Source organism: Anas acuta, chromosome 10 (assembly GCF_963932015.1).
Source record: "Anas acuta chromosome 10, bAnaAcu1.1, whole genome shotgun sequence".
Classification (NCBI taxonomy): domain Eukaryota; kingdom Metazoa; phylum Chordata; class Aves; order Anseriformes; family Anatidae; genus Anas; species Anas acuta.
Genome location: NC_088988.1, coordinates 11,470,607 through 11,494,516, shown reverse-complemented (window position 1 = coordinate 11,494,516; position 23,910 = coordinate 11,470,607). Strand labels below are relative to the sequence as shown.

Genomic DNA, 23,910 nt, shown 5'->3' with positions numbered 1-23,910 from the left:
CATGTAGTGGGGTGGGATAGCTGGGTCTCACTCCAATCTAACAAACAAGGTGACAACTGAATAAGAGCTGTGAAGGCAGACAAGGCTGTGTGACACCTTCAGCAGGCTATGGAGATGAGGAACAGTCATTGGGAAGCAGTAAGAGAAGGGGATGTGGGGCTCTCCCTACACAAACAAGACAGCATTTTTGTCAAATAAATCACCAAAGAAAAAGTCTGTATTGTTTACCTCAAAATCTTTCTTGGGTCATCTCTGCTTGTCAGTTTCATGAGTAAAGTTGCTTTGGAGCACAAACTGCACAGAGAAGACATGTGAGTAGATGATTTGGAGAGAAAACGATTATTTTCCCCATGGTCAGAATTTAACAGTACATTCAACTGCACAAAGCAACGCAGCACAGCAGTGACACAGTGACCTAGGCCAGCTCACCTCTCAGTATGATAAATCAACCCAGGGGAATATTTTGACAAGGTTTCACTAATGCTAAACTGGCATAAACCAGCACTAGCGGTTGCAGAAGCAATCCTAATCTGCCCTGCTTTTGTCTGCCTCCAGCTGTCCCTGCACTCTCTGCTTCTCTGCCAAGCTCTGGGGAGAGCTGCAACAGAAAAATGAGCTTCTTGAAAATGACTCAGCCAAGAGATTTGGCACCTACATTTAACAACATGAATGAAATGAAATGAATGAATGAAAGTGACCATGGTTAAATTTGGTTCACAAGGGACCAGCTGCTCCACATAAACATAAACAATGATAAGTGCTGAAGTGCAGCATGAAGTGCATGAAGTGCAGCATTAATGTCACAAAGCTGGGTCTTTGTGACTTTAATCTGTGAGAAAAAGCAGTTCCTGCCAGCACAAGCACAGAGTCAATGGGCTGTATTTGCTGGAGAAACAGACATAAGCAAAACCTTTGCATGCACATATACATAAAGTCAGCTCAGAACATGGTCCTTGTAATTATTACCTAAAGACCACAAAGTCCAGGACAATTAAGAGGAAAAATGCAGGGTAGAGTCAGGAGACACATACCTGACCAGAACTTCAGTGACATTTCCAGATGTGGCAAAGGCATTTATGAGATGCAGAACTCCATCCTGAGAAATTCTGTTATGGCTGAGACTGCAAAAAGAAAAGAAAGGTTTTTCAGGTGGTAAGAATCAGGGTTGTCCCCAAGTTACTTAGCCAGAGAGGCAAAATTGAAGTTCAAAATTCAAGTCGGCATTGAAAGTAGAGCAATTTGTGGGGTGCTGGTCCCCTCTGGCTAGTGCTAAATGCATGAAACCCCTCCAAGACAAAGCACTGATAACTTGGGTGACAGCCAACTTGCATGTTGCACTCAGAGAGGACAATGTACTGAAGACTCAGGGGACTACATCAACTTCTGTCATGCTGTCACTCTCAGGGCCTCAGGGGCCCTGATGCTAATAGAAAGACTTTTACTTACTTCAGCAGCTTTTGGATCAACCCATGAGTTGCCCTGGCCTAGAAAGGTCTTGAGTTGTGCTCATGACTCACTCAGACCTTACCTCCTATGGCAGGACTGGGCAAGAAGCATGATAACCAGCTTCAGGAGGGATTGCATGAGCACTTTTCCATTAGGGCACCTTCTGCTCCACTGGGGCACTGTGCTCAGGGAACGGCTCAAGATCTTCCCTGAGCCCACAGATTCACAGTGTGTTTTCTTACTTGAGGGAACAGGTAACATGCACTTGATGCAAGTGGTCCAAGAGGAACCTCAGGCCTTCATCACCTAGCTGATTCCTGGAGAGACTGAAAGGCAAAAGAACAAGGTGGAAAAACAAAACTCAGCCTTTTAAGCAGCAATGTTCCTCTGAGAAGCTTCAAAGGACACAGCTCAGCCTCTAAAGGTCTGTCTAATACAAACAACTGCCCTAAAAAAAATACTTCATACATGGGCTCCATAGCAAGCTCAAACGAATTGCTCCAAGCACAGTCTGAGAGAAGAGCTCAAACAAAGTAGCCAATAACTCAAAATGACCACAGAGTCACAATCCCAAGGATACTGTCCAATTCCATCTCAAGTCCTCTTTAATATACATAAAGGAGCTGTGTGATTACTAATCAATTTCTAAATCAATTTCTAAATCAATTTCTAAACAGCCTGAAGGAGCACACATGAACAGGCAGAGAAGCTGGGAAACCTAGGGCAATGCTGAACCATGCTGACCCAGCTCTCCCTCAGTGACTTCTACTCAAGGTCATGGTGACAACCCAAGCCCCACTTACTCTACTTCTGCCAGCCGCCCATGCTGCTCCAGGACTCCGCAGAGCTCCTCTATCTGCCCTTGACTGATAGCACAGTCTGTCAGGCTGCACAAGAGACAGGAAGAGAGTTAAAGCACGTTCAGCCATCAGGTTCAGCCTGAACACTGACAGCTGCCCATCAGCAGTTGCTTTTTTACAGCAGTGTCTGTGAAACGTTTACTGAGGTGAACCGAATGCCCTTAGCTTGCCAGTGTTTGAAACACCTCCCTGAGGTTGGTAATGACAAACCCTACATTGCAGGTGGGAAGCAGATCTCTTCACATTTTTCCCATCTATGCACTGCCTAGCTGTCAGTCTTCTACTGTTACAGTCTTCTTTACAGGGGCACCCTGCAACCATTGCTCCCAGGAGGAAGCAAACACATAACCATAACCACAACACCAAGCCATATCTTAGCAATATGGTTTAGTGGAGGACTGGTTAGTGTTAGGTCAGAGGTTGGATTTGATGATCTTGAGGTCTCTTCCAAACTAGACAATTCTGTGATTCTGTGATAACACGTATACATCACACAAATGATTATCTAGAGTGTCTATTACCCATGGATGCCCCATTCCTGGAAGACTTAGAGCAACCTGGTCTAGTGGAAGGTGTCCCCGCCCACAGCAGAGGGTTGGAATTAGATAATCTTTAAGGCCCCTTCCAACCCATACATTCCTCGATTCTATGATATGACCAGGAATGGTCCAGTTACCACTCAAGAAAGGTTCGATCCTCTGCTATCCTGGTACATCTCAAATGTTGCACTAATGTTTCAAGCCTAATCAAAACAAGCAAATTATAATTGTTTTATGCCAGTACCTGCAGGATGTCTTCTGGCTGTGTGTGCTCGTTCCTAAATGCAAAAAAGCATTTTGATTTGACCTGAAGCAAAGAGAAAAGACAATCCTTCAGCAATGGTCTTCAAAGAAGGCAAGCTTTGTAATTTCTTTAAAGCTGAACTGCTGGGCTCCAAGTGATCTGAGTGTCTTACCGAACTTCTACCTTTCTGATCCGCTCACAGAGACTGACAGAGTTGGTGAATAAGATGGCGCAACGTGGTGAAAATGTGCTGTTCTTAATACTGAAAAGGAAAGGAAATAAAAAAAGAATGAAATCGGGTCCAGGAAGAACATTTTCTATACGCATGATCCAATTTTCCCAACTCTGTGATGCAAAAGCCTGGATCCAGCCCATTTAATTCAGTATCGCTGTGCAAGGATGTAAGGTTTTGAGCACGGGAATCCAGCATTCTTTTGACTAAAGTAGGGTCTCTTTTAGTTTCCTTTAACTAAAAAGGGAGTACAGACCAAGGGCATCCACTAAACACCTCCTCTTCAGGTGGTGAAGGGTGGCCATTTGGACTAGGGAGACTCCAGACTGGAAAGAACCTCCTGAGTGAGCAAATTCAGCCACTGCAACTCCTCCATGCTACAACCACTAGCAGGAGATAGCAAAGATCCTTCTGGGCTTTTTATCCACACGGTAAGACTGACCTAGCCCCTGACAGCACCTCTCCAACCTAAATTCCAAGCTTAAATGCCCAATATGCTGCCAGGAAACACTTCTGGTCCCAAGTGTGGCTGGATGCCAGATCCCTACAGGGGCAGAGCTGAAAGGTGCTGACCACACACATGGGTTAACGTTACCTCAGTAGTGTTAAATGACAGAGGTATGGCAGGAAGCTCAGCAATCTCTCAATGCTCTGGTCACTCAGTGGATTTCCAGACAGACTGTAAAACAAGGAAGAAAACAGCTTACAGGGGAAACTTAGACAACTTGTAAGGATTTCTGTAAAACCTACATGGATGTGAACATGCACAAGTGGGCGTTAAGGGCAAATACCATAACAGGGTAAATACAATAAAGGTCCTGGAATGCTGTGGAAGTTGAGTGATATGAGTCCTTATAGGCTAATCCCTGTAAGTGTAAGATCTCTACATTCTAAAACAAGTTTTAAAAGCTTTACTTTTCTATTATTGTAAGTTCATACAATGGTGCTATTGATGTATTTCCTGCACGCAGTACTGGTATTATGCTATTTTTATTTGTTATTCCTCAATTTTCATTCTCAGTGTTATTCATCCAATTTTCTTGGTGTCCATCTCCTGCCTGGAGCGACCAGGAGCTGGTTGTGGCTTACTGGGCCATGTGCTCTTGCTCTGGCTGTACTGCAAGTCTGCGCCTCAAGGAGTAGAGACTAATATATGTCTAGCCATATTACTGAGGAAGACTGTGAGGATCCTTAAGTATTCTGGGGCGTTTACATACAGACAGGCTTAGGAAAGGCCAAACTGAAACAGAGAGGACAGTGGAAGGTGTGAGTTTATCTACATTTTTGGGTGAAGCTTTGGGGGTTTTCTAGGAGGTTGTGGAAGGCCTACTCAGAGATCCATTACGTTGCACAGGGCCTGCTCTAAAAGCTGTTTTCCAGCTAGCTGCCCAAGGATGCAGCCCTGCCAGGAGATGATGATCTCCTGTCCTGTAATGGACTCCACCTGGAGAAAAAGACCTCACTTGCTCATTCTTCACACCCTGTTATGCAGGCCCTGACCTCCTCTGCCTGCTCTTCAGCTGTAGAGATGTGGGTACAGCTCAACCAAGGACAGCTGATTTACATTAGCTGCTGAACTGATCACTGAATCTGTATCTGTGGGCTGGAGAGACAGACAGACAGACAGACAAGGTTGCTGAGTGCACGAAACTTACTCGATTTCTGTCAGCTGGGTACAATGAACCAGTATCTGGCACAGCCTGGTCACGTCCTCAGGACCCATTGTGCAGTCCCTGAGACTGAAGCAAACAAAGCACTGAGAAGTCAAAACCTGTGTCAACCAGAGGATTTTACCAGCTCTGAGTTGATTTAAGAGAGCCATGGCACCAAAATACTCTATCATTTTGTGTGTTACTATGATACAAACACATCAATTGTCTCTGGACACTGGACAGCATCTTCATCTGCTCAGCATTGTCTTAGTTCTCCCAGAACAAGGCTCATCAACGAGGTGCCTCCCATCTCTTTCACCAAGAAAGAAACTGCATATACCTTCCCGAGACACAAGCTGGCAGGCCTCCATGGGATGAATGCGGTAGCCAGCCTGGTCTGTATACCATTATTTAGGGGTAGAAGCTACCCCCACACAGCACAGCCAAGCAAAAGACACTATGTATTTTCACCTATACACTTGTAGCATCCCAAGTCTATCCAAAGAGGGTATGTTATTCACCCAGCTGCTTCTGAGATATGACTGTGACCCTCTGGTGGCCCCACAGCATGAACACCTGTTGGAATGGGTTGACACCAGCTAGTCCAATTTGTTTGGTTTTGCCAAATTACCTTCTCCCTTGTAACTGTGTGTTATTTCAGAGACTGGCCTTCCTGACCAATTTCAGCAGGGAAGGGGGTAGAAGAGGGACATTTTAAAAGACAGACCTTATTCACAGGGGCGACTCCATGTGGAAAAGATGCCATCTTCCCCTCCCAGCCCCATTTCTGCATCTGGTCAATCAGTGACATACAAGCAGGGGAAAGAAAAGGCTGTTTCCCATGAGAGTGGAGTCTGCCTCTGAAGGCAGGCAGGGCACAGGAGAACCCTCTGAGAAGACACAGCTGGAGGCACACGTCTGATCCACACATTACACTACAGATACAGACCCTATGTTCCCGGGTGACATGAGAAAGCCAGAACCACCATACCGAAAGCATTGTCCATTTTCTATGTGCTTGGGATGCACCAGGAAATTTCTTCTCAATCTGCCGGTACTTCTGTCCCTGGGGAAAGAACAGTTTCCTCAATCATTTATGCTGATGCCATTGCTCCCATTTAACTGCAGAAGGGGGTGAGGTGGTGGCAATGGCCTCATGCTCTGGCCCAGGAGCAAGATGACTACAGCTCTGACAAGCAGTGGGATACTACTGGCTGCTCTATGGATTCAAGCTGGTGTCAATCAGCCCTAAAAGACCATCCTGCTCCCACCGCCCTCGCTGGAGTTTGGAGACAAATGAACCTTTACTTGGCACATCTCAGGGACTCACACATCGGGCTTAGATGGATCAATGGGTATGATTTTACCTGATTCTTTCCCAGAAGCTTAGATGAACCACCTGCATGTGTCCTAAGCTGTAACCAGAAAAGAACATAATAAGGATGGAGTTTGAAGACAAGTGCTCCTGTATCACTCCCTGAAAACCAGGGCTTGAGGTCTTAAATAGCACAAAAACACAGGAAAAGTACTCTTGGTCATACCTGAGGTTCATTGTTTTAATGCGTTCCAGTGTAGATAAGGACTGAGCTAAGCAAAACACAGAGTTCAGGGAGATCCAGTTGTTATCAAGCCTACAAGAAGAAGAGATGAAATCAGCTGTGGCAAGCAAAACTACTATGATTTATGGTGTGTCAACTGATAATAGAGTTCCTTGTCCAACACTCCCAGAGCCTGCTTCTCTGTCACCTTCCTGCTTGTGCTTTGAACTTCCAAGTTCTGCAGACAAGACTCACTCCAGTGTTTGTTAAATTCATCCCTCACTTTTAGAGTTCAGAGAATCACAGAATAATTGAGACTGCAAGGGACCTCTGGAGATGACCTACTCCAACCCTACTGTTCAGAGCAGAGTCAAACAGAGCAGACTTGTCAGGACATTGTCCAGCTGGGTTTGGATATCTCCAAAGATGAAGAATCCACAGTCTCTCTGGGCAACCTGACCCAGTGCTAGATCATGCTCCATACACAATTTTTTTCTTATGTTTAAATTAAATTCCTTGTGTTTTAAGATATTGATGCAAGGCAATAACAACTCTTTGGATGTAACTGCAATTGTAGCAGTACAAAGCCCACAGTAACTAAGATCATGGTCAGGTCTATTAGGTTTATTACAGTACCTAGTATGATAGTGGGCATCTTGCATGATGCTGCAAGGAAGAAAAAAAAAACAAACAGATAGCAGTGTGTTTCATTGCACAGAAGTAAATGGAATGGTCTTGGTTTGAGAGCAGTTCAATTAATCAAACAGGGACAATAAAGCAGAACGATAGTATACACTTTACAGCAGAGTCCTGCACGATGCACTTGCAATGGCAGTGCCAGGTAGAATGCTCAGATTAATGCAATCCACACCACTGTGGTTGAATTCAGACTTCACTGCTGAAGCTGGAGCTCCCCAGCATCTCTTATCCAAAGATGCCCACCACATTACAGGAAGGACTGCTCTTTCTCCCGATGTGGGAGAGAGAGAGGAAAAATTCAGTGGCCTGCTAAAGATCTCAGCCTGTTTTAGAAACCAGGTGTGACACCTGCAGACAAAACCACCCATCTCCTTCATGGAGGACAGAGTATGCAGCCTTTCAGGCACTGATCTTGGTCAAGCTTCAAGTGGAGTCAATCTGGCTGGACTAAAGGTGGGAAAAGACCAGAGAGCTCAGTGGGTCTACCACCCTCAACAAACACATACTATAACATCCCTTGATCCTCACAGCCCTTCCTAAATGTCATTGTGCTTCCACTATCAATACTCCCATAAAACCACATCCACGAGTAAGGAGAAATGTGAGCTACTCACTTGAGCGACCTTAACATTTTCAAATTTGGGAGGAACTGAAACAGCAGCGAAAGTCCCTCGTCTCCCAGAGAATTATTTGATAAGCTAGGATTTAAAGAAAGGCATTTAATTTCCATAGAGAAAACAAACAAAACAAACAAACAAACAAAAAACACAACAAAACTGTTTAAAATCAGCTCTTAGTAACAAAAGCTCTGGAAGCAGAACACTGGCACCCTAATACAAATATCATGTGCAGTGCCCCTCTCTGTTTACAACTAAAGCCTACAAGGAAACTACAGACTGGCACTAACCAGCACAAGACAGCCAGAAACCCAGCTCGAGGCTCATCCTTTTCTCACATCTGCCAAGTACACTGACAGGGCTTTTTAATGCAGTTACCAGGGACCAGGAGGTCACAGCTCTGAGAAAAGATCAGCCTGGACGAGCCCAACAGAGAAGCTGTTAGATAGAGCATGGGTTAATCCTGGAGAAGGAACACATAAGGATTGTAAGAGCTATGGTTCATTTAAATCAAGAGATATGATTGCTTATGAAGAGCAAAACCTCAAAGTTTCTTTCACTGGTTGCCAGGCCTAAGGGAATAGCCAGCCCTCAGGCTGTGTTAAACAGACTACACGCCTCTGCTGGTCCTTGATTTTACAGTTTTTGTAACACCTGGAGTAAGGCTATGTGATCAAATAGCCCCTTTCTGGATTTCTAAGCTGTGACCTTTGCCCTAAGGGAGCACTAGAACTGCATGCCTTCTTGGCAAAGGATACTAGTTCATGTAAGGCTATGTCTTTGATAGGCCTTTCTCTCTGCCACATGCTCTGTACAACACTCTGGCACAGAAAAATGCCATTTTCATAATGTCCCTGCAAAATGCAGATAAAGACCGTAAGTTACGAAGGACTCACTCCAGCTCGGAGATGCTGCTACATTCCTTCAGGACTGCACAAAGCTTCTCCAGGTCGCTGGCTTGAAAATAACAGTCTGTCAGTCTAGGAGAAAACAAGAAATCAATAGTCCAGGCCTTCAGGATTGCAAACAAGATCGTAAACTTCATCCCTTCAGAAAGCCAGAGAAAAAATGAGGACAGCAATTAAATATCTTGCCCTTTTTTTTTTTTGTCAGCAACAACTGATAATCTGTACTTTCAGCTCATCTTCAAAAACAGAATAAAGAGACACAACAAAGTGAAGGAAAAATGCATCACAACAACAACAGAAAAAAAACAGGTCCCCAAATCCTGGATAGAAGGCTTCAGGCACAACCTCTTCATCTTCCTCCACAGGCTACAAAACAGACATGCATGCTGTGGTCAGAGCATGATCAGATATGTATTTGAACAAGGGTCCATCTTAGGATGCATTTCTCCAAAGAACAGCAGCAAATTCGTCTTGTGCCACAAGCTCTGCCACCGCCAGCTCTCCTGACTACCGTGCAGAAGCTGATGCAGTAACTGCACAATCATCATACCAGTTCTGTGAATGAGAGACTACATTCCACAATCACAGAATGGTTGAGGTTGGAAGGGACCTCCAGAAATCGTCTAGTCCAATCTCCCTTCTCAAGCAGGGTCACCTAAAGGGTGTTACACAGGATCACATCCAGGTGGGTTTTCAATATCTCCAAAGAAGGAGACTCCACAGCCTCTCTGGGCAGAGTGTTCCAGTGCTCTGTCACCCGAACTGTAAAGTTCTTCCTCATTTGGTGATGAAACCTCTTGTAGTTCAATTTATACCCATTACCCCTTGTCCTATCACTAGCCACCACTGAGAAGAGCTTGGCCCCATCCTCTTTACATTGTCCCCTCAGGTATTAATAGAGGTTGATAAGATCCCCTCTCAATCTCCTCTTCTCTAGGCTAAACAGGCCCATCTTGCTTAGTCTTAGTCCTCATAAGACAGATGCTCCAATCCCTTAATCATCTTCATGGCTGTACGCTGGACCCTCTCTAGAAGTTCTACATCCCTCTTGTACTGGGGAGCCCAGAACAATCTACTTTGGTTACTGTAGAAGAGCACAAACACTAACCACAGAGCTTCTAGTGCTGCAAGCTAGGACTGTGAGCACAAGACAAATGTTTGACTTTACCAGATCTCTTGTGATTCACCATTCAAACCTGGAGATGCAGCTTTTATCAGCTAAAGGATCTAGACATAGGAAATACATGAAATACAATCAACATTTGACACAATACCTTATTTTTTTTGAGAGAGTAGGTGTTTGTTTTTCCTCTCCAACCTGTTGGTCATCAGTAGGGTACAAAGGCTCCTCCCTGGTAAGTGTGCACAAAACCAGACAAGAATAAAACACTAATGCTTCAGTAATTTGGCAGATCCCTGGGGTTTACCTGGAACTACCCTAACCAGTGTCTTGCCAATAGCAGACTTTTCTTTCTTTCAGTAATTATCCAAATATAGAGAGTGTGGACCACTGGGGAGAAGGGGAACAAGACAGATTTCCCATAACAACTGGGTTGTCTCCCAAGACAGTCCTGATGTTCCTCTCCAGGTAAGAAGTGGGACTCAAGTGTACCACAGGAAATGCTATTTTACAGTGGAGTTCATGGAGAACAAGGGAATACATAAATGAACCTAGGGCTCCAAGAGCAACAACAAACCCCTCTCAGTTAAAACATCTGGACTGAGCTGTTTTTACTCACAGTTTTCTAAGGTGAAAAACAAAATTCCAAATTCATTTTGATTTATGAGTACCATGATAGGAAACGCACAGTGTACTGAACTAAATAGTTCTAAACACACAGAGATCTGTGAATCTGTTGGGATTTTTGCTTGGAGGTGTGGGGCTTGCTTGTGTTTTTGTTTGTTTTTTATTATTCACTATTGTTAGAGAGCATGGCTGTCATTAAACAGCCTGTTTTGCTTAGGATCCTGGGTTGAAATGTCCTCTAGAGACAAAACATAATCATACATTATAGAAGTTAGTAGCCAACTTTCTGGCTAAGAAAACCAGGAGAGAGTACTAATTTTAGATTCCAGGGGAAGGGGGAAAGTGAGGTGAACTGTTACCCTTGGTACGTAAACAAGATATAAGAACTAAACGAGATGCTGAGAAAAAAAAACACAACACGTTTCTCCACACATACTCTACCTGTGAGGGGAAGCAAATTCTCTGTCTTCTGTAAACCTCAGGACTGCAGTCTTATGACAAAGGCTAAGTGAAGAAGAAAAGCAATCAATCAATGTCACGTTCTGGATATTTAAATTAATTATTTTATGAATGCTTCATTTTGGTGATCTGTTTTGCCATGTATTTTAGTATCTGCACCCTCTCAAATTCTGGATGATGGCTCAGAAAGAATCTGCTTGCAGCTATGCATCACCATGTGTATATCTCCTTTGCACATGTTCTTCACCCACCCCTATTCTGAGGTAACTCAAAAATCCCAGAACTTAACTCTCAGACTTGTACTTTGGGATTAACCTCAAACAGGATTCTTCAAGACATACATACCTGACTTCTACCTCCATCGTCTTCTGGCAGGTATTTACTGACTTCAACAGACTGTAAATGCCATTAATAGAGAGGAGGTTGTGACTGAGGCTAAGAAAAAGAAAAATGCAAATATCTGGTTACTGAAATCACACATGCAGCAAGCACATGGAGGACTGTCCTTGTGGAAGTGGTCATGAGCGCACTGTGTGCTTGAGCTCATTGCACTTCAGAAGTGGCATGGAACAAAAGACACTGGATCACTGCTTCTTCTGAGAAAGGGTTTTAATTAAAGGGCACTTCAGCACTTCAGATGCATTTAGATCTGTTTCTGAGTAAAATGCTCTGAGCAAATTAACAACTTCACCCTGAACAGCCTCATGGGATGAGTCTCATCCTTATAGTGCTCAGAGCTACTTCTGTAGCACCGGCCTGGGTGAGGTTTTTGCCTCCTGGACCCCTGCTCAGCATCTCTGTACAGTCAAGGCTCAAGAAAAAAGGGCAACACTTACTCCAGCTGCTTTGACATTGATATCCAAGGAAGGCTTTCCAGCAGGCAACTGCAGCCTTCATCTCCAAGCTTGTTACCTGATAAACTGAGACATTTTCCAGTTAGCGGGGACTGCTTTGAACAGTGTAAGTAGCAAAGCTGTTAAAATCTGCATGCTTTCCCTTTGTTACAATTGCTCTTTTGCCTGGACTGTTCTTCTGTCCCAGAGCAATCTCCCATTTCCCTCTGCACTGAAATAACTCTAGACCAAGAGTTTTATCCCTAGAGAAACATAACTCATGCTTTAGCCCCAGAAACATCTTTAGAAAAACCTAAGTGGAAGTGCAAAGCAAGAAACCAACTGAATGAGTGTTTCCTATCCTCCTGGAAGGAAGCAAGGAAGGAAGGAAAACTGGATAACAAAGACCTCAGTTTCAAATCAGTGAGCTGGAAAACTGTGAGCTGGTTTAGGGTGTAGCTGAGTTTAAGACCCAGTCTGGAGTGAACTGTCTTGCAACAGTTATTCCTGCATTTTCCAGTGCAGACAGGCTAGAAGGAGAGTTTACAGCCAGAATCAGTTGGCCTCATATACACACAAATAAGGAACTGTAGGGACGATGCTCATTGCAGTGGGTAGGTTACGAAGTGGAACTCTCCTCTCACTTCTCCCAGCAGAGCTGGACAGCCTTAAAAAAACAAAAGGAACAACACAGAAGCCATCTGTGTCCCTTTACTGGCTCAGAGAATACAGCTTGGCGTTGCCTCCAGCATGCAGTGTTCCTTCATTAGCAGGGTCTGCTCTGCAACTGTCATCTCTAACTACAGCCCCAGGGAGCCAGAAGCTGCAGTTGTAACAGGAACTGAAAGTTGTTCAGCATTCATCTCCTGCTGAACCTCACCAAAAACCCCTAATCAGGATCTCACCAGATATAATGCAGAGTGCTGGGATCCTTCCTTGGGGTCAAACCCCATGACTCACTGCCCTCTACATCTAAATCCACCGTACCTGTCTCCTGCCCACAGTGACACAACAAGAAGGAAAGGAGGCACTTACTCCACTTCAGAGAGATGGGGACAGCTCTGGAGAATGGACACAATCTCCTTTGCATGCTGCAAAGACAGGCCGCGATCCCGTAAGCTGTGAACAGAAAGGGTTAAAGAATCATAGAATGGTTTGGGTTGCAAGGAACCTTAAAGATCATCTAATCCCAAACCCCTGCCATGGGCAGGGACACCTTACACTAGATCAGATTGCTCCAAGCCCCATTCAACCTGGCCTTGAACACGTGGGGCATCCACGGCTTCTCCCGGCAACCTGTTCCAGCGCCTCACCACCCTTATAGTAAAGAATTTCTTCCTTATATCTAAGCTAAATCTACCCTTTTTTAGTTTAAAACCATCACACCTTGTCCTATCGCTGCATTCCCTGAAAGAGTCCCTCCCCAGCTTTCCTGTAGGCCCCCTTTTGGTACTGGAGGGCTGCCATAAGGTCTCCCCAGAGCCTTCTCTTCTCGAGGCCAGAAAACCCTAACTCTCTCAGCCTATAACAAGCAGGGAGGAGGAAGTGGGACCCAGGCATTTCTGGAGTCTCTCTCCGGATAAAGACACAAAGAACCAGTGTCAAGAGAGGCAGTTTTTAGTCCCTGCTCTGCCACACCATTCTGGGCACATTGCTCCATCTCTCTGTACCCCTTGCTACAGAAGGAGTTCAGAGGGCCATGCTTGGAAAGTGCTCTGTGGGTGCAGTGCCTTGCATTGGAACTGCCCAGCTCCGCCATTCCATCCACGTGAAAGAGATGGATGTGATTGCTTGTGTTACACAGAACAGTGAGGGCAAGAACAAGAGGCATGAGAGAGCCGTTTCTTAGCTCTAGCATGCTTGGGCAGCATACCTGAGTCCCGTTCTGAGAAAGCTGGTACTCTGCTGTCTCACAGGGAAGAAAGAAAACTACATGGCTCATGCCTTTGATAACACGGGGCAAGTTGGGAATTATCAAGGCAACTCTGCCCCTTCAGGGCTGTTAGTTTGGCTAGACAGAGATTTTTAGTTTTATTTACTGAATCAGGTTTATTTAAAATATTTTCTTGTATCTCCTTCCTTAATCGCCAACACAGCTCCTATTCTTGTTCTTCTGTAGTACCTGTCATCTGCAAATCACATTAATGAGCAGGAACTTCAGTGCCTTCTCTTACCATAACTTCATATGTCTAGTTGGAATCACACATTTCTTGTTTTCTTCCCATCTCAAATCCAAAGATCTACAAACAAGCAAAATATTTGGTCTTTAGTATGCCTTCATAGAATATCTGAGGACATGGGAGCTGGTTAGTATTTTCTGCAAGTTTTCTGGAAAAAAAAAAACACAAGGTCTGTGATCCGCCCAACCCTTCCAAGCAAGGTTAAATGATTTTCAAGAGACAGAACATCCCCATCAGGAGATGGGAGCAGTCCAGCACAGGGGGTGTCCACATCGGATTTCGCTATACTTGAATCAACTGGGTAACTGAACTCCCATGCAAAGGCACTACTAAGATGCAGGATGTTTTGCCTGCACAGGGGTTTGTTCCACCAGAGAAACAGATAAACACACCCACGGGCACCAGGCTGCCTACAACAGCACAAGGCTGTTCAGACATCTGAGCAGGAGAAGTTCCTAGCTGACTCAGAGCCAGGCTAAGCCAGTTCACATATACGTGTGAAATACTGTGAGGTCTCTCTAGGACTGCAAGACACAGGGCAAAAGGAGCTCCGTATCACAGAACACAAGACTGTCTTGCAGATTCTTAATTATGGTCAAATTTACCCTTCCCTCAAATGGATGCACAAGCAGAGAGAACGTAAGAGCCAGCCAGATAATGGCAAAGTTTTCCTTTTGTTTATCCTCACATTTGGTTGCCCATTGGTTTCAGCATCAGCAGTTTTGCAATATGAAGACGGCACTTCAAGCTTATGCAGGAGCTACGGCTCTGTCTTCGTGGAACTGGCTAACAGGTCTGTGCAAAGACCAGTGATTTTGTTTACCTTTCTCCTTGCTCAGGTGGCTCCAGCTCTGCCAGATGCAAGAGCAGAAGCAATCAGTTCTGTTCCTAGAGTGGTTTACAGTGACACCAAGCTGATGGTTTAAACCAGCATAATTGGAAAGAAAAAAAAAAAGAAAGAAAAAAGCATAATAACACATATAGTTTCTTACCTTTGAACTTTTCCAGACGTGCCAGAAAAATTTATTATCACAACGTCCTTCCTGAAAATGAGATCAAAGCCAATGTTAGGACGCAGGTGGAAGGATGCCATTTCTTTTGTAGTGGTGCTCAGTAAGGACTAAAGCTGTTGCCTGTGTGCTAAAGAGAGCCTCAATGTCTGCCATACCAGCACATTTCCACAGGCAAGTCAAAAAGCAGCCATGGGGCTAGAAGGCAGCAGGATAGCCCATGTGTTGAACTAGGGCTGCAGTACACACAGAAGAGTAACATGATTAAGGAGAAATGGGTGGGGATTTTTTTGTTGAGGCCAGCAATTTGTTGGAAAGAGTTTCTGTAGAAACTCCAACCCAGCCGGAAAAATAAATGTTGTATGCACTTTGACTTCCCCTGAGTTACACCAACAATTAACTTGGCCTAGTAAACTTACAGTCTAAGCACATATGCTAGGACTTAAAAATTTTCCCCCTTCTCTGTTATTCTGGACCTATGAAAGCACCAAAACCTGTAATCTAAAGAACACATAGACACTGCTACTTTTTGGTAAGACACACTTTTTTGGTAAGCTTAGCTGGTTTGTAGTGAATTTATTCTAGCTGATAAAGAATTTCCTGGTTGAGATATTGCAGAGCTTAAAAGCAAGTTTAGATTCTGTTGTATATGAAAAAATATTACACTTGCAAATCAATTTATAGACAAAGAACCCTATTAAAAATACAAACAGGAAGTCTATAATATAATCAAATCAAATTTTGTTTCACACAGAAAACAAAGGAATAAAAGTCATGCTTCATTGATTTTGATTAACAAACAAGTAAGCTGTGTCCATTCATTTATAAAGTCATCACTGAAAGAGACAACATATTTGTTTTGTAACAGCTCTCATGTACTGGTACCTGACGTGCAGTTCTGTAGCATTTTGACACGTGACAACTTCCTTTGCCAAAATGAGAACAGCATTCAAGGAAAGATTGTTGTTGCTCAGACTGTGAATATCAGGAAGAATACAATCTCAGATGCTGGACCCAACAGCATGGTTATTTGTTACACAAATGCTCTCTGCCGCACACCCCAAATACCCCAAAGTACACATTCTTTTAGTTACAAGGTTTCTCCAAAACTTCAGAATTTTGCATTTTGACCCAACAAAAGCATAATCACATCATAGTTTTCTCCGCAAGCTATAGCTCCTATGCTCTCATATAGCATCAGATACCCTTCTGCTATGTGCAATAAAAGAACCATTAACTATCTTTGGTCCAAAATGTAGGGGTTGTACTTCATAACTGCATGACTACACAGTACAATTAAATCCTATTATAACAAATAATTCAATTATGTAGGGCGTATTATAGCATGGTCTAAACCTTCAGACATAAAACATTCCTGAAACCACAATACTAGCAGCCTCTGAGGATGTACTCTTTAACTGTACATTTATGCTGTTTCATTACTTGTTGCAACTCACTAAACATGAAACACAAGGTCTTGCTTCTACAGATCCTCTACATGTTCTCAGGACCACAGGGCACCATTCCTATGGACCTCAAAGGAGTCATCCCTAACAATAACACTGTCTGTGTGTAACAGAAATGTGCGAGTGAATGTGACTTACAAATTGCAAGTATCAACCCTTACAAAGACATCTTTACAGCTCCACTCTGATGAGGACTTAAACTCTCTCTGATGCTATGCTTGGCTTCATAGTGGCTACCATTTTTAATATGTTAATTGCATTTTTACTTACTCTACTTTCTTTAGCTTTTCCATTCTGGAAAACAGGTCCAACACCCTCTTTACCTCTAGATCCCGTATCCGATTGTCCTGCAAGCTGCACACAGATTCTCATTAATACCGCAGGCCCCAGGGAATGAGCAATTGATTTCAGCCACATTGTCACAAAAAACTTACTTTATTTCCTCGAGCTGGAGGCACTGTGAGGAAGCCTGGACCAAATTAGTCAGCCCCTCAGCTGTGATGTTCCCGCCTGTCAACCTGAAAAAGGAAGAATTGTTCAAATCAAGAAGAAGGAAGACTAGCATCTATGCAGTGTGTGGCAAGCCCGTCTCAGCTGTGTGCCTGTGCTGCACTTTTAGCACACCAACACAGAGCAGATGCAGCCCGACTGCCACCTACAACCGACTTCCTGCTGCTCTTTAACCAGGACAATGCAATCTTCCTCTTGATATTAGGTGGCAGTATAAAACAAGAGCCACACATATCTGTGCTGTTGTGCAAGGCTCTGCATCCTTGAGTGATTAACCTGCCAGTCAGAAACACAGCAGGGGAGGCTCTAACCTTACAAGCAAAGACTTACTCTAGTTTCTTCAGGCTCCCCATTTCTCGTAAGCTCTTTGAAAGAGCAGCAGCAAAGTCATCACCAAATCTCCTACTTCGAAAGCTAAAACGTAAAGAAAAGGGAAAAAGGTAAGCACAACAAAGAACAAAATCAGCTAGTCCACAAAGCAGGTTAAAATACGACAACAAACTGTATGTGTTGAATGTATTTTATAACCATTGTTGTGTTACGCTCTTTCTTGCAGCATCTGTTTGGAAAAAAAAAAAAAGAAAAAAAGAAAAAAAAATGAAACTTGTACATCAACTGCAAGTATCTAAAGGAGAGAAGGCCTTTTGGTACAGTGGCATTATGTGTAGCTGCTGCCACAGACACCAAGAGGAAGCACAATCGCATGTCCTAACAGAGTATGAATCATGGAGATCTAATCATGGGACCAAGGCCAGGTTCTGCTCATGGTCACATGGGGACAAACCAAGCTCGTGCAGACTGAGAATATCTAAAAGCTCCTGAGCAAAGAGTTCCTGAGTTACAAGAGGGTTGACTTCAGTACAGATGCTGTAAAAGTCTGGGTAGCAAACTAGCCAGAGTTTTCCAGAATATAAAAGACAAAGTCTGAAGGAAAAGTACCTCTTTTATAGAAGTAACCGATGTTGGAAAAATTAAACAGGTAAGCAGGTAAGCTTTTAGGCACAGAAGTGCTCCTACGAACCAGCTTCAGGACGTACTGATTACAGGGTGTGTTAGTGCACAGCAGCCTGAGTCACATCTCCCACAGCATGGAGGGAGCCCTGGGAGCAGAATCCCATCCCTGGCCCTGCTGCCTGTGTGCCTCCACCAACTTCTCTGAAACCAGAAGGGCTCAGGAACAAGCTGCAGGGATGTGGTGGAACATCACTCTCCTTTTTGACTGAAGACATGGCCTGAGGTCCCTGGTAACACACCTGAGGCAACACTGCTCCTTTAGACAAGCAACATGCAGCTGAAACAGCACTCAGAGCATTTGCATCAAGCGGACTGTAACCTTAAACAGGCACAGGCTTGAGAGTTTATGAGCTGTGGAAGAAACCCGCCCAAAACCCTGTTCATTTCTCCTAATGGAAGGTAACAGCCCAGCCAAGCTCAGGAGTCTGCCTAATCTGCTCTGTGAGAGCAGGAGGTTCTGCACACTGCCCTGTGGCCTGTGTCAGCCATTTAGAGTTGGGATATACCATCAGACAGCTTTCCTAACAGTAAATTAAAGAGTATTTCCTATTCTCCTTAGTGGAGACAGAAAACACTCAATTACTGCCATTTTTTGCAAATATATCAATACCCAAAAATACCAGTTTTCACTTGGGAGCAGACAATGCTATTCCCTGCAGCCGTTTCCCACAGCCTGGATGCGATCCCCTGCCAGTGATCCTTGCTGCTCTCACCAGGCAAACCTCCTGGCAGCCAGACGTGCTCCTCAGAGCCTTCCCACAGCATGTCAGCTCATCAGCAGTGCGCACCCTGACTGCTCCCCGTGAGTAAATTCCAGATATATTCCTCTGAGTTATTCATAGCAATACAGAAAGAGACCCATCCCACAACGCTATCCCAAGAGACCGTCCTTGGAAAGTCCGTCCAGCATTACAGCAGAGCACTGACAGAGCACTCAGGATACATTTGTGATCTGTTCATCTGGTTTCTGGTGATTTGATTCTGTGATTCTATGACTTCACTTAGGTCACAAGTTTCTCATTTGCTTTCGAGTTTCATCCTACCTTTCTAACGTCAGGAAATACCTATAACTTTCTCCCTTATCTATTAGGCTAACTACCCTGTTCCTTGACTGGTTTAGTCAAAACAAAGATACAAACAAAAAACAGCCGTAATGGATTGATCCCCTTAATATCCACCAATCACTCAGAAATACATTATTTACTAAATTTCTTCAGTATCAAACTTATGCTGTTCAGATCAGAACTTCTCACACCTTCTTTCCCTTCCTTTTAAAACATAAACACTAGGTTTGCCCTTCCAGCCCCTTAGCTTCTCCACCTACCAACACACGGGCATGCAGTACATTTACCTCAAATGCTCCACGTTTTTACAGCTGGCCAGAACCTCCAAACAGCCAGCGTCCATGAGGCATCCTGCAAAATCCAAATGAGTCAAATCCTGGCCCGAGTTGATGACGAAAACCAGAGCCGACATGTCGAGAGGTGTCAGTCTGAAGTTTTTAAACTCGTACTTGAAATTCAGTAGGCTCCCAATGTGCTGCGCTACTTTGAGGTCTTGAGTTTCAAACGTGCAATGGCAGAGCTCAATGACTTTGGGCCCTGTCAGATGAGTGGCTGCCAGTTTCTTGAGAGACTGCAGGATTGCATCTTGCTTATCCTGCACCCAAGCTTCATTTTGTTCAGCTAGCAACATGAGAAACGTCCTACACTCTTTCGATGACAGGCCTGACAGGAAGATGTGAAAACTCTCTATGAACTCGGTCTTTGCTTCATTCTTTAAAGTCCACTTTGACTTCAAAGAGAATTTCTTCTTCAGGTAGCTCTTGTCCACCCTCTTGTTTATCATGAGACACAGTGCGGCAAAAAACTCCTGCAAGCTCAAGTGCACAAAGGCATAACCAGCCTCTGGGTGAGTGCCACTCGTCTTCACCTCAAAGACAGTCAGCAGACCATGCAAGGAAGCAAATTCTTTCACGTCTTCTGGAATATCACTGACATAAAATACAAGCTTCTTATCTTCCAGGCCTTTCAGTGCAAGATCACAGAGACCCAAAATAGCCTTCTTGTTACAGTTCAGCTGAGTTTCCTCATCAACTGCATGCTCTCCCTGCTGTTTGTTTATGAAGATGAGAAGCATTTTTATATAAAACTGTGTCATAGTCTGAGGAAGCTCTACACTCATCTGATGTTTAAGAAGCAAATACTCCAAGCAGATGCAGACAACATAACACAGAGCAGGGATCAGACACATGCTGAGGAGCTTAGTGTTGTTCTTCAGGTGAGCAATGGCTTGTTCTTTGAATGAATGATGATGAAAATAGTGGCTGACATATTCTTCAACCTTCTTGTGATCAAATCCCCAAACTTCTGCTAGAACATCTACTGTGTTTAATAAGAAGTCTGGTAGTCTCTTAGGTCGGCTGGTAACCAACACTGTGCAACCAGGAAGGAGCTTCCCATGACAAAGGTCTGCAAAGAGCTCAGATATGGACATATGAGAGGGAAGTGTCAGGCCTTCCTTAGAAGTGGATGACATGTCCATGCTACCTGTGAACTCATCCAGCCCGTCAAAGATGATTAATGTATGCTGTGCATTTTCCAGGAGGTGCTGGAACACTGCATCGGGGCTCTCTTCTGGATGAAGAAACAGGTCAAACAAAAGCTCCTTCAGAGTCAATTTTCTTTTTAATAAATTCAGCTGACGAAACTCAAAAAGGAAAGTGAAGAGAAACTGATGTAAGACACCTTCTGCCCATTTCTGACAAATCCTGTGCATCAGCATGGTCTTGCCTGTACCCGGTCTACCAAACAAAAAGATCAACTTAGTTGTACCCGATCGGACCGCACTGCTAAACAGATCTGACACTCTCATGGCTGTATCCACACATTCTTCTGGTTCAGGGGCACTGGGCAGATCCTCTCTGGGTTTATCTGTTCTCTCTTTTAATCGGGAGGCTTTGCTTTGTCGAATAACAAGATTGACAAAGGCTTGGTTGAAAGCCAGAGGCTGCATTTGTTCCTGTGCTGCTGCTCCTGCTGCTCTCCTGCTTCCGTATCTCTGACGGACTGTATCAATGAGAAGGTGCCGGTAATTTTCAGCTGAATCTGAGAGAGAAGACAGAGTGAGTTGAGGGTGAAAAGGTTAGGTAGTTCTGAGATGTGACAGATCAAAAATATTGCCGCTTACAGAGAAACACCACTCTGATCAGAGGCTGCTCCACAGAGCTAGAGGTAGAGATGAACAATTTTGAAAGCATAAAAATAACACGGAATTTTGCCTATTTTTGCACAGGGGCTGACAAAGCGGGGAGAAAATTCAGGAACAAGGTGAAATAGCTTCATATAAACACTAAGTCTTATCTCTTTAAGATGAGAATTAGTTATTGATGTTTATGCATATGTGGGCTGTTCACCAGCCCTCTGCTTGCCCATGCTGGCCTTGTGCCACACTTGCTCAACTTTCTGAATGTCACAACAGACACTTCCTGTGCTGTGAGGCTGTGTTTTTAAGATTCTGTAACAGGATATCTCTTTGTTCCCCTGCCTCTCTACTGAGACCTACTTCGCAGGCCACTTCATTTCCAACATACATGCACTTAAATGATGCTGCAAAAGCACATCAGCACCTCCAGCCAGGCAGCAAAGCAATAACAAAGCAGCAGTCCCCATTCAGCACAAGCAACCAGCTGTGCTTGTATACACACACAACCATGTGTTGCTGTTCTCCTAAGAAACCACACACATTTTTAACACGCTAGACAAACCGTGGGATATAAATTGTATTTAAATTAAACTATGTCTCCTGATTTGGCTTAAAAATAATAATAAAGGGATGACCAACAGCTGAACGCTTTATAGGCGTATCAGGCTTTAAGGGAGATGGCATATGCTATACACATCTCTTCTCCTCAGGTAGATTTAATACACCTCTGAAATGGACGTGGATGTTTCTTGTTATTTGCTAGGTCCCACTGTCCATACATCTTCTAGCCTGTTGCATTGAGTTTATGCAGTCACTAAACAAAATTTTCCCTCAATGCAGGAAGTTGATTTTTTGAGTGCTTTTGCAAAGAAGTTTAACAGGTCCTTCCCTGGAGGGAACCACACCATCGTTCTACTTCTGGAGTATCTACATACCCAGGCGTTTCTGTTTAGCATCCTTATCACAGATGGCGCTGCTGCTACGGCGGCGGCGAGCAAATCCTAAAACGTGAAAAGTCAGAAATACGTCAAAACAGCACTTCCAATGTCAACTTATTTAGAGCTGGGCAAGACACTCCAGCAAAGCATTCAGGGAGCTAAAAACAAAAAAGTAAAATCGGAGAGACAAAACTATTTGCAAATTCAGGCTGAGTTTACAAAACAGTTTTTGCAATTGTTGAAGTAAATGCAGACATGCATCTAGATATAGAAAATCAGCTTGGACTGGTCCTCAAGAGGCTAAAGCATCCCCTTGTCCAAGCCTGGATACTCTACAGCTCTCAGGGGTGATGTAGGGGTCTGGGCTGGTTTACTGACCTTCAGTAATGGAGCCCCCTGAGCTCTCTAGGCAATTCATTCCAACACTTCAGTTTATATAGGCTTTCCCAGGGGATAACATCAATCCTGCCTACCCCAGTGTGATTTACTACTTTCCTATTCAACCTACTTGATTGTCTTTGCAGAGAACTTAAGCAGGGCCTTGCTCCTCCATAAGGAACACATGATTAGATACAAGGATTCAACATTTATCTGACACTGGAACATTGACTGCACTTCACAGAGCAGTGAATAACCAAATCTTATCATTCTCAGTTAAAAACAGCTGGGACATCAGAAGTAAGGAGATGCAGTGGTACAAGTTCCTTGGGGAAACCTAACTTTGAAGTTCAACAGGAAACAATGTGCATACTAAAAGGCATATTTTGCAAGATGCGTGATGTTTAGTAAATGATGTTTAGATCAATTCCCATTTGCTGAGAAATGTAAGTGCTAAACCACAACAGAACCTTAGCTAAGAAGTATCATAACAACCTGTCAAAAAGCATTCTAGGAAGTGACCCTATTGGCACCACAGATGCTGTAATGAAAACAAACAAAAAAAAAAAAAATAGGTGCATTCAATTCTGGGTTCAAGGTAGGACACATAAGTAGATAAAACATTAAGGTCTGCAGACAGCCTAATCTAAGATTTACACCATGGACGAAGTGATCCTGAGCATACGGAAGAAGCTTGGCAGATTTGAGACAGATCATAGAATCATTATTATTGGAAAAGACCTTCAAGATCATCTGGTCTAACCATCACCCTACTACCAATGTCACCCACTAATCCATGTCCCTACGCAGCAGGTCCAACCTTCCCTTAAACACTCCTAGGAGTGGTGCACTGTACCAGCAGGGAGCACTGGGGGACGGAGCTGTCATGAAAAGCTGCCTGGCATTTCCCAAGGCTGACCACACCAACCTCGCTGGCAAGTCTTTTCGTAGGCCAGAAGATGCATCTGCTTTGAGTGCAGGAATGCACAAAAACAGCTCTGTTATCCCAAGGGAACAGTTATTTCTGAAGAACTCACAGCCCACAGATTTCCTGGTTAATTCTCCAATTGTTTATGCAGCTCTCTCAGATACAGAGAATGTGGAGAGCTGAGAGAGGGATAAATCCTACTTTTCTTAATTAGTCCCAATACCTTTCAGCACTATTTTCAGATTTCTGTTCCACCAGCAACTGCTGAGATCAACAGCCTATAAAAAACAGAGGCACAAGCATCTCTGTGACCACACGAATGGTTGGAATTGCAAAGGGCAGGTTGGGAGATAAGGATTAAAATGAGTAATGCCAGCAGAGCTGGACAAGCCAGGAAGTGATCACTGCTCAGGAAGTGCAGTGCTAAAAGCCTACCTCTTTCTGGCCAGGAGCAGGAAATGCAAGATGCAAGGTCTAAGGTACTGAGAACACTGGCAAACCTCAGCAA

General features: G+C 44.0%; 1 protein-coding gene across 2 annotated transcripts in view; it reads right to left on the bottom strand.

Moving 5' to 3' along the window:
- The window catches only part of NLRC5 (NLR family CARD domain containing 5), a 45,934-nt gene that overhangs the window by 14,260 nt on the left and 7,764 nt on the right, over positions 1 to 23,910 (bottom strand). For both annotated transcript variants that reach the window (XM_068693371.1, XM_068693372.1), the window contains exons 5-30: positions 22,094 to 22,159; positions 19,306 to 21,061; positions 17,271 to 17,354; positions 16,865 to 16,948; positions 16,701 to 16,784; positions 15,850 to 15,939; positions 14,947 to 14,997; positions 13,949 to 14,014; positions 12,810 to 12,893; positions 11,778 to 11,861; positions 11,287 to 11,376; positions 10,924 to 10,986; positions 10,010 to 10,087; positions 8,724 to 8,807; positions 7,825 to 7,908; positions 6,515 to 6,604; positions 6,341 to 6,388; positions 5,965 to 6,039; positions 4,977 to 5,060; positions 3,917 to 4,000; positions 3,262 to 3,351; positions 3,090 to 3,152; positions 2,250 to 2,333; positions 1,689 to 1,772; positions 1,032 to 1,121; positions 229 to 294 (exon numbers count right to left, since the gene is read on the bottom strand). In XM_068693371.1, the coding sequence (XP_068549472.1) occupies positions 229 to 294; positions 1,032 to 1,121; positions 1,689 to 1,772; positions 2,250 to 2,333; positions 3,090 to 3,152; positions 3,262 to 3,351; positions 3,917 to 4,000; positions 4,977 to 5,060; positions 5,965 to 6,039; positions 6,341 to 6,388; positions 6,515 to 6,604; positions 7,825 to 7,908; positions 8,724 to 8,807; positions 10,010 to 10,087; positions 10,924 to 10,986; positions 11,287 to 11,376; positions 11,778 to 11,861; positions 12,810 to 12,893; positions 13,949 to 14,014; positions 14,947 to 14,997; positions 15,850 to 15,939; positions 16,701 to 16,784; positions 16,865 to 16,948; positions 17,271 to 17,354; positions 19,306 to 21,061; positions 22,094 to 22,159 (3,706 nt within the window). The remainder of the gene's footprint in view (positions 1 to 228; positions 295 to 1,031; positions 1,122 to 1,688; positions 1,773 to 2,249; positions 2,334 to 3,089; positions 3,153 to 3,261; positions 3,352 to 3,916; positions 4,001 to 4,976; positions 5,061 to 5,964; positions 6,040 to 6,340; positions 6,389 to 6,514; positions 6,605 to 7,824; positions 7,909 to 8,723; positions 8,808 to 10,009; positions 10,088 to 10,923; positions 10,987 to 11,286; positions 11,377 to 11,777; positions 11,862 to 12,809; positions 12,894 to 13,948; positions 14,015 to 14,946; positions 14,998 to 15,849; positions 15,940 to 16,700; positions 16,785 to 16,864; positions 16,949 to 17,270; positions 17,355 to 19,305; positions 21,062 to 22,093; positions 22,160 to 23,910) is intronic.